We start from the raw sequence: 9060 nt of genomic DNA on the forward strand, positions 1-9060 counted from the left end.
ATGGTTGTGCTACTCCCCAATGTTGCTGTGATTAAGGATAAACAGCTCCTATAAAAATAAGAGTTTTCTAAGAGGTTTCAAATACGATGTTATGTCAATGTTTCTCCATAAGAGGAAACATTGAGGAATTCAAAATAAAATGTAATATATAAATAAAAATAAATATAAATAAAAAGGCAAAACCTACATCTCAGATAACAGATTTGTATAATGAGTCCATTCACTTCTCCATCTCACCATTATGTGTCTGTAGTGACGATGATGGGATAAGCTGCCTAACCAGGATCACCTTACAGTGGGGGATTTGTGGAGACTAATTAGCAGAGAAATCATTATCCTCCTGACAATGATGGATGACATTAAACTATGAGGTCACATAAGAAAGCTATCACAGAGCCCTTACCCCACCTCCTCCCACCCCCTCCGCACAGCGCTAGGTACATGGCCGCCGCTGCTTCGCCTCTTGCTCCTCCGTCTTATTACATGAACCACATTCACCCACCGTGCAGCCTCCGAACTAAAGCCCGGTGCGCGGGGGATCACGGGAGATGTAGTTCCGGGGAAGTGAAGCTGGGAGTCAGGGACATGCATAGTAATGTATTGCAATGGAGACCTTACTGCGCATGCCCATTAACAAGAGTCTCGGTCACCATAGAGATGATAGACGATGCACTCGGCGGCCATGATTACTTTGGGCAGATCCCATTGAGAGTAATGATAACTAAGGGCAGAGGAATGAGGCAACCAAACTGTGCAAAACAATGTGACTGGAATAACATGGGATCTTTGAATGAATATTACGGAGCTTGGATTTAGAATAGAGACAGTAATTGAATAGATGTAAAAGTTTCACAAGTGATGTTGGGATAGTGAAGGAACAGCCCAAGTGTTTCTTATTAATGCGAGTTATACATTTGTGTTTTGCTGCCTTTCTCCCTCTATAGATGTTATGGGGAATGTGGCATCTCTGGCAGTCTCAGCACCTGTACATGTATTTGTGTGTTTTGCTCAGTGATCATTTTGCAAATTCAGGATTTTACTCAATGTTTTTCATTACATTATGGGCTATTCAAGGGATTAAACCTAAATGTATCAAGAATGATGCAGCAATGTCAGAGTCCTATTGATTTGGACTTAATTCACACCAATTCTATTAAGGGAAGCCACACAACGTGCAGTGTGTCACAGAACTATCTGGGGGTGAAACCTGATTCAGATCATGTGAGAAATCCAGGTCTCCGGGATACACGTTAGTGCCAATGCAATACCGCCACCGTGTGGTGTGTGTGTGAATGGCAGATATTAAATCCTTTGGCCCTTTTTACCTTCTCTGTATATTTGTGTTGCTTTTTTTTTTTGTGTGGTTTTAGGATTAAAAAAAACAGGACGTGATAAATATTTGCGATTTAGAGTTCTGACAAGTTATCACAAAACCACATCAACTGCTACTGAAATCTGAGGAAACACATGTTGCTCAGCCTTGTTTTTATACTAAAAAGGTGCAATCCCTGATAACAGATTGAACAAGGTGACAATAGAAGCCTTTAATGTAACATCCCAGCCTATTTAATGCAGATTTGACCGATTTCTAAATTAATGTCCAACCCAACAGGACAATGAGAAATATCACTTGTTACATTTATGTAAATGGAATAAAAAATGTGCGACAAACTATAAAAGGCCAATTTTGATAATGCAAATGAATGTGCTCGTATCTAACGCATGTGGCAAACACGGATTGCATGGTCTGTTACTAATCCCAAACTGCACTAGGACTTTCCCCCGATCAGATGCGGTATATACCATGCGGGTGTGAGGGCATCATTTCATGCACACTTATTCTGACACGTGCACATATAATCTGTATTTTAGTGAGGCTCAAAAAAAGTAAATGAGGGAAAATAATCGCAGGTTATTAACCCCAAATCCCACTTCCCGAGCACGAACTCCATTACTAACACAGCAGCGCCACCCTGTGGGATGTGTGTGAACTGCAGATTATCTGAAGGGGATTCTCGGCGATTGTCACTTTGTCTGCGGTTCTCCCGCCTCTTACTAACAAAACAACACAAGTGCAGCAAACACGTGGCTGGGTAGGAAGCCAGAAAGAGCTAAAAATACATCACATAAGATACTTTATAATATATAATAGCTACAAAAGCAAATAACTGAGAAAGTGCAATGTATAATAGAACACTTCCCGTTTATCCCGAGCACAGATGACATATGAGCATATCTCTTATAGTGATAAAGTGGATGGCTCTTAGAAGAGCCTTTGTGTTTGTGGGTCAGTGATGAGATCGGGGTTACTTGGCGCTGGTGTACTTGGTGACCGCCTTGGTGCCCTCGGACACGGCGTGCTTGGCCAGCTCTCCCGGCAGCAGCAGGCGCACAGCGGTCTGGATCTCCCGGGAAGTGATGGTCGAGCGCTTGTTGTAATGAGCCAGACGGGACGATTCCCCTGCGATGCGCTCGAAGATATCATTCACAAAGGAGTTCATGATGCCCATGGCCTTGGAGGAGATGCCGGTGTCAGGGTGAACCTGCTTCAGCACTTTGTACACGTAGATCGCGTAACTTTCCTTCCTGCTCTTCCTACGCTTCTTCCCATCCTTCTTCTGGGTCTTGGTCACCGCTTTCTTAGAGCCCTTCTTGGCCGCTGGCGCAGACTTGGCTGGTTCAGGCATGTCGGGCGATGCTTCCTCTCCAAACAGCAGAGAAACAATGTCACCTACTGACCGTTCTGTTCTGACTGACAGATTAAATCTGTCAGTGGTGATATTGGATACCGAGGCTTGAGCCTCATTACTCCAAGTTCTCTTGTTGAGTGTATTGTCGCACTCTTTAGGAAGCTTCTTGATCTGTGTTACTTGCCACAGTTGAGTTGGTTTCACAGGTTCAGCGCTGTGATGGGTCGTGGGTAGCGGTCAAATGGGTTTGCAGAGATCGCAGCAAGCTTCTTGATCAGCGGGTTTGAGTTCTGGTCCAGTTCCTTGTAGAATTTCTTGTTGAGCTTCTTTAGATGTTCATCTAACATCTCGATACCCAGATCCCTATGAAGGTCTGCTATTCTTGTAGGAAGTGGAGCGTTGGACGCAATCCGCAGCGCCTTGTTCTGTAATTTTTGGAGAGATGATCTTTGATGTTGGTGGCAACCACTCCACACCGGGGAGGCGTATGTCATTGTGGGTCTAATGATCGCCTTGATCACATTGACTTTGCTCTTGATGGGCATGGTCCTTGTCTTCAGCAGAGGGTACAGTGCTGCCAGCTTGGTTATTGCCTTCTGTTGAATCTTCTCAATGTGGTTTCTCCAGCTTAGTTTGCTATCTAGGATTACACCTAGGTAAGAGCTGTTTGGCTCCCATTTGACAGCCTCTCCGTTGAGGGTGATTGGCGGGTGTGCCTTGATCCTCTTTTTGGTAAACAGTGTAGCTGTAGTCTTGCTGGAGTTCAGTCCTACTTGCCAGTCGCTGTACCATGTTGATAGCATGTCTAGTGCTTTCTGGATGTTCTTAGCTACTTCTTTCTCTCTGAAGGACTGGGAGATGACTGCCACATCGTCTGCGTAGAGTGCCAGTTGAGTCTTGTGGAGGTCTGTGGGGATGTCATTCATGAAGAGGTTGAAAAGGAAAGGTCCCAGGACTGATCCCTGTGGCACGCCAGCGCGGATGGGGCGTGTTGTTGAGAGCTCTTCCCGCACAGCCACGTGGAATGTGCGCTCCCGCAAGTAGCTTGCAGTCAGCTTAATCAGGTAGTTTGGGAATTTCAGGTTGATCATTTTGTGCAGTAGTCCTTCATGCCAAACTCTGTCAAACGCTTTGGCCACGTCCAAGAAGACAACTCCAGTTGATTTGTGGATGTTGAATCCATGGCTTATTATGTCAACGACTCGCAGCAGCTGATGGTTGGTTGAGTGGTCCTTCCGGAATCCAAATTGCTCCTTTAGTAGAATGTTTTTACCAGAGGCAAAGTGGCGGAGGCGCGTAAGAATAACTTTCTCCAGGAGTTTCGACAGTCCAGAGAGCAGGCTTATCGGACGGTAGTTTGCAGGATCCCTCAGTGGTTTTCCAGGCTTTGGAAATACAATGACCTTGGCTTCCTTCCAGGATTGAGGAAAGTGCTGGAGCCGCATGCATGCATTGAAGATTTCTGTGAGGCATTCCATGGCTGCCGGCGGAAGCTTCTTGATGGCCAGGTTGGTAATTCCGTCACTTCCTGGTGCTTTGCCATTTGCCAGCTTTTCTGCAAGTTGCGTTATCTCAGTCCTGGTGCATCCTTCAAGGGTTTCCGCTTCGGTCTCTGGTAGGTGCTCGGTAAGATGCCTGTTAACTCCTTGCTCAACTTCCCGTGCTATTTTGCTGGCTTGGTTAGGCCTAAAAGTTGTCTCCAGTGTGTCAGCGAGAACCTCTGCCTTGTCCTTGTTGCTACATGCCAGGTGGGTCTGGCCCTGGATAGGTGGATTAGGCTCCTTCTTCCCGGTCAGGCATCGGGTCATTCTCCAAACAGAGTTGTCGGATTCCTTCAGCTTGGCTGCTGCGGCCTCCCACCTCTCCCCCCGGTGTTGGCTGATTTGCTGTCGCAGTAGTCTGGCAAGTGAGTTGTACTTTACCAGAAGGTCAGGTGTGCGGAACTTCTGCCACTGGCGTCGGGCCCTGTTTTTCTCAGCAATCGCTTGCTTGATCCCGCTCGGTAGGTCGTAGATGGAGCAGCGTTTGGGCATCTGTTTCGGGACGCTGTGCTCTATTGCATGTTGGACTGCGGTAGTAAAGGTGTTAACAGCATCATCAATGTCTCCGTTGGTGTCCAAGGGGCGGGGGTTTGTGATGTTGCTCAACTCTTCTTTGTACAGGCTCCAGTTCGCCCTGGTGAAGTTGTACCTGGGTGTTTGCTGGTGGGTTTCCATCTCGTCGCCAACAGTAATGGTAACTGGGTTGTGGTCTGAGGTCAGTTCCGCCAGCGTTTCCAACTGGACAGAATGTTTCACGTTCTTCAGTAAGACAATGTCCAGGACATCCGGTGTGTGGCTTGCAGTGCCTGGGTAGTGGGTGGGTTCTGTAGGGCCAGCCACTACAAAGTCACTCTCCTTTGAGTAAGCAAGAAGAGCTTGTCCTCTGGAGTTTGCTGTCCTTGAGTTCCAGCACCGGTGTTTGGCATTTAGGTCTCCCCCGATGATGGTTGGGACAGTGGAGTCCAGCAGAGCTTCCAAGTCTCCCAAATGTAGCTTCACCTTAGGGGGGCAGTAGGTGGCAATTAGTCGCAGTGGTCCTGTTGCAGTCTTTACCTGTACTCCAGTGGCTTCAATACTCCGGAGGGGTGGTAGTGCAATCTCATTATGGCTGACCCGTGTGTTAACAATCACAGCCGTCCCACCACCTCTGGCTCCTGTTGCCCGGTCGGTACGGTATACCCTGTGGTTCGCCAGGCTTAGTTTTTGGTTTCCTTGAAGGTGGGTCTCCGAGAGCAGAGCTGCGCATACATTCCTCGATTCCATCAGGTGAAGGAGTTCATCTGTCTTCTTGCTGATACCATTTGCATTCCACATCACGATGACAGAACTGCGTTTAGATGTTGCTGCCATGGTGGTTAGTTTCTGTGCTCCTGAGAAAGGCCGGGATGAGATTCGCTATCATTGTCACAATGGGGTGAATATCCATTCTCGCAATAGCGCTCGCTATTTTAAGGATGATCTCTAGCCAGTTTGTTGGGCTTGCGGTTCCGCCTGCGGGGTCCGGGTTGGCCGCCTCAACGGGGTTGGTGGATGGTGTCCTGAGAGTTTCCGCGTAGGTCTGTCCGTCTGGGTTTTGCATCCTCTGGGTGGATGCCGTGCCTTGGTCTGGGATCAGGTGTTCTGTGGTCCTCTGTCTCTCCGGCGCCAGGCGGGGAAGCTGGTATTGAGTAGTGGGTGTCTTCCTTGGTGCCTGCTCCATCAGGTGGGGTGTCCGCTTTTCCCGTTCCTCTTGCTTTGCTTTTGTGAGGTACGGGCAACCACGGTAGCTTGCCGGGTGTGGGCCTTTGCAGTTTGCACATGTCGCCGGCTCCTTCTTCCTATCTCGTGGGCATTCCTTGGAGTTGTGGTTCTCTCCACAACACACACAGCGTGGCTTCTGGTGGCAGAATGCAGAGGTATGCCCGAGCCGTTGGCAGTTGAAACACATGGTTGGGCCTTTTCTGCCCTTTGGCGCTTCTGTGGTTACCACACAGCTACAAAGCTTGGTAATCTTGGTAAGATCTGCAGGCTGGCTCTCCGGGGTTTCTGCCAGTGTGACAATAAACAAAGGGAACTTCTTGGTCTTGTCCACCGGGGATGTCAACTGGGCTACGCTCTTGACTGGAAGTCCATGTTCCGCGAGGTCGTGGGAAATCTCCCCCACGGAGGCGTTTGCTGGTAAGCCGCGAATTACAAATTTCTGGGGCTTTAGGCGCGTCAGTGGGAAGGTGTAGTATTCTATGCCCTGCTTTGCAAAGCAGTCCGTCAAGCTCCGGTAGTCGTCCACAGTTGTGGTAGTGATCTTTGCGTGGTTCGCCCGTGGTTTAACTACAAACGGGGAAGTGCAGTGTTCGGTGAGGATGTCGACAAGGTCCTTGTGGGTCTTCATATTCCTAACCATTACCGGTGGTATGCGAATCTTTTTGGGTGGGAGTGCAGTCTCTTCATCGTTGCACCTGGGCCCTGAGCAGTCATCGGCACCAGCAAGTGGCTCGAAGCGGTTTGATGTTTTGATGCCTTGGTCTTCCTTGTGCTTCTGCATCTTTGTCTTTGCTACCGATGGAGGGGAAGAACCATTGGAGCTATCAGAGTTTGCTCGCCCTCTCTTCTTCACTAAAGTGTAGTCCATGTCTTCTGCAGCATCATGTATTGCAGTCTCCATAGGTGGCACATTTGCCTCTGCCATAATAAGGCGCAGACCAGAGCCACGCACCCGCACGGCGGCGGGCACACGGCACAAATCAGAGCCACACGCACTGCGGCGGGCACACGGCACAAATCAGAGCCACACGCATGGCGGCGAGCACACGGCACAAGTCAGAGCCACACACACACACGGCGGCGAGCACACAGCCCAAATCAGAGCCACGCACCCGCACGGCGGCGGGCACACGGCCCAAATCAGAGCCACGCACCCGCACGGCGGCGGGCACACGGCCCAAATCAGAGCCACACACACGCACGGCGGTGAGCACACGGCCCAAAGCACGCAACGCAGGGAGCAAAAGCACACGGCGCAGGGGGGGCACGGCACCAAGCGCAGGGGGGGCACAGCACAGAGCGCAGGGGGGGGCACAGCACAGAGCGCAGGGGGGGCAAAGCACAGAGCGCAGGGGGGGCACAGCACAGAGCGCAGGGGGGGCACAGCACAGAGCGCAGGGGGGGCACAGCACAGAGCGCAGGGGGGGCACAGCACAGAGCGCAGGGGGGGCACAGCACAGAGCGCAGGGGGGAGCACAGAGCACAGGGGGGCACAGCAGAGAGCGCAGGGGGGCACAGCAGAGAGCGCGGGGGGGCGCAGCACAGAGCACAGGGGGGCGCAGCACAGCGCACAGGGGGGGGCACTGAGCACTGGGGGGGGCACAGAGCACGGGGGGGGGCACAGAGCACAGGGGGGGGCACTGCACTAAACAGGGGGGGGCACAGCACTAGGCAGGGGGGGGGCAAGGTCGGGGGTCACAGCAAGTCGCAGCTCTGGGCTCAGTACTGCACCCAGAACTCAGCATACAGTGCAATAAAGCTATAAAGCAAAGCGATGGGCAATGACCCACGTGGCAGCGGCGGCTCTCCCCCACGTGGCAGCAGCGGCTCTCCAAACGGGCCAGTCAATACATCCCCGACTGAAACTCCGGAAAGTGGTGTCGGCGGCGGGCGCTGTGATTGGAAGTGACCCACTCGAGGAGTCATCAGCCTCTCCGGTCAGTTCAATGAATGAATGAATTCAATGAAAGGCTCCATCTACATCTACATCGTCTCCGGTAAGGATCTCAATTAATCAATAATCTCCAATGTCACCTAAACCCCCAGCAGCTCTATTTATAGGAGTCCTATGCAAACTAGCAGCCCCAGCATTCTGTTCTTCTATTGGCTGACTTTATCATGTGACCGTTTAAGACATCTTCAGTTTTCTTTCAAATTAGATGATTGGTGGTTACAGGATTATGGAACTGATTGGCTGTTTTCAAAACTGACCAATCACAGAGGAGTTTCGGCTGCTGTCTGAGTGTATAAATAAGGGCACAGGGGGCGGGGTTTGTCACTTCTCCTGTTACCCGAGCTGCTGTCTGAGTGATACACGATGTCTGGAAGAGGCAAACAAGGCGGGAAAACTCGCGCTAAGGCCAAGACGCGCTCATCTCGGGCTGGGCTGCAGTTCCCAGTCGGCCGTGTGCACAGGCTGCTTCGGAAGGGAAATTATGCTCAGCGTGTGGGGGCCGGAGCCCCGGTCTATTTGGCCGCAGTGCTGGAGTATCTGACCGCTGAGATCCTGGAGTTGGCCGGTAACGCCGCCCGGGACAATAAGAAGTCCCGCATCATCCCCCGGCACCTGCAGCTCGCTGTGCGGAACGACGAGGAGCTGAACAGGCTGCTCGGAGGGGTCACCATCGCTCAGGGGGGTGTCCTGCCCAACATCCAGGCCGTGCTACTGCCCAAGAAAACCGAGAGCCACAAACCGGCCAAGAGCAGCAAGTGAGCTTCACCCCCGAGACCAGGAGCAGAGATCCCCACATACCCAACACAAAGGCTCTTTTCAGAGCCACCCACAGCATCAAAAAAGCGTTATAGTATTTCACATTTCCTGCAGGACATGTTTTTATTATATTTCTATCTCCATTCTAAGTCACTTTAATTGTTTATGATAATAGTTCTCTACATTTGTAAAGTAATGTATAATTAAGTCCATGTATGTGGAGGTGTCAGTTCTGTCATTAGAAACAGTAATGCGTTTGATACGACACTGCAGAAAGCAAATCAATATTTAATACCATAAAGGCACCTACTGTATATATAACTTGGGGGTGAACTTTAATTACCGACATGATGATTTTAAGGAAAAAATCCCATAAAAT

At 50.5% G+C, this 9060-nt stretch overlaps 2 protein-coding genes across 2 annotated transcripts; one reads left to right on the top strand and one right to left on the bottom strand.

Annotated features, from left to right (window-relative positions):
- Nucleotides 1-2264: 2264 nt before the first annotated feature.
- On the bottom strand, nt 2265-2733 carry LOC142475483 (histone H2B 1.1-like). The gene has a single exon (XM_075581343.1). It carries the CDS (start codon nt 2685-2687, stop codon nt 2307-2309), a length of 381 nt encoding a protein of 126 aa, XP_075437458.1. The 5' UTR covers nt 2688-2733; the 3' UTR covers nt 2265-2306.
- Nucleotides 2734-8259: 5526 nt separating this feature from the next.
- On the top strand, nt 8260-8815 carry LOC142475484 (histone H2A type 1-like). Its single transcript, XM_075581344.1, has one exon. It carries the CDS (start codon nt 8289-8291, stop codon nt 8682-8684), a length of 396 nt encoding a protein of 131 aa, XP_075437459.1. The 5' UTR covers nt 8260-8288; the 3' UTR covers nt 8685-8815.
- Nucleotides 8816-9060: the final 245 nt, after the last annotated feature.

The sequence above is a fragment of the Ascaphus truei genome, unplaced genomic scaffold (genome assembly GCF_040206685.1).
Source record: "Ascaphus truei isolate aAscTru1 unplaced genomic scaffold, aAscTru1.hap1 HAP1_SCAFFOLD_1246, whole genome shotgun sequence".
NCBI classification, from domain to species: domain Eukaryota; kingdom Metazoa; phylum Chordata; class Amphibia; order Anura; family Ascaphidae; genus Ascaphus; species Ascaphus truei.

Excerpts from the sequence above, each read along its gene's own strand:
- LOC142475484 (XM_075581344.1), top strand. The coding sequence starts at position 8,289 with ATGTCTGGAAGAGGCAAACAAGGCGGGAAAACTCGCGCTAAGGCCAAG.
- LOC142475483 (XM_075581343.1), bottom strand. The coding sequence starts at position 2,687 with ATGCCTGAACCAGCCAAGTCTGCGCCAGCGGCCAAGAAGGGCTCTAAG.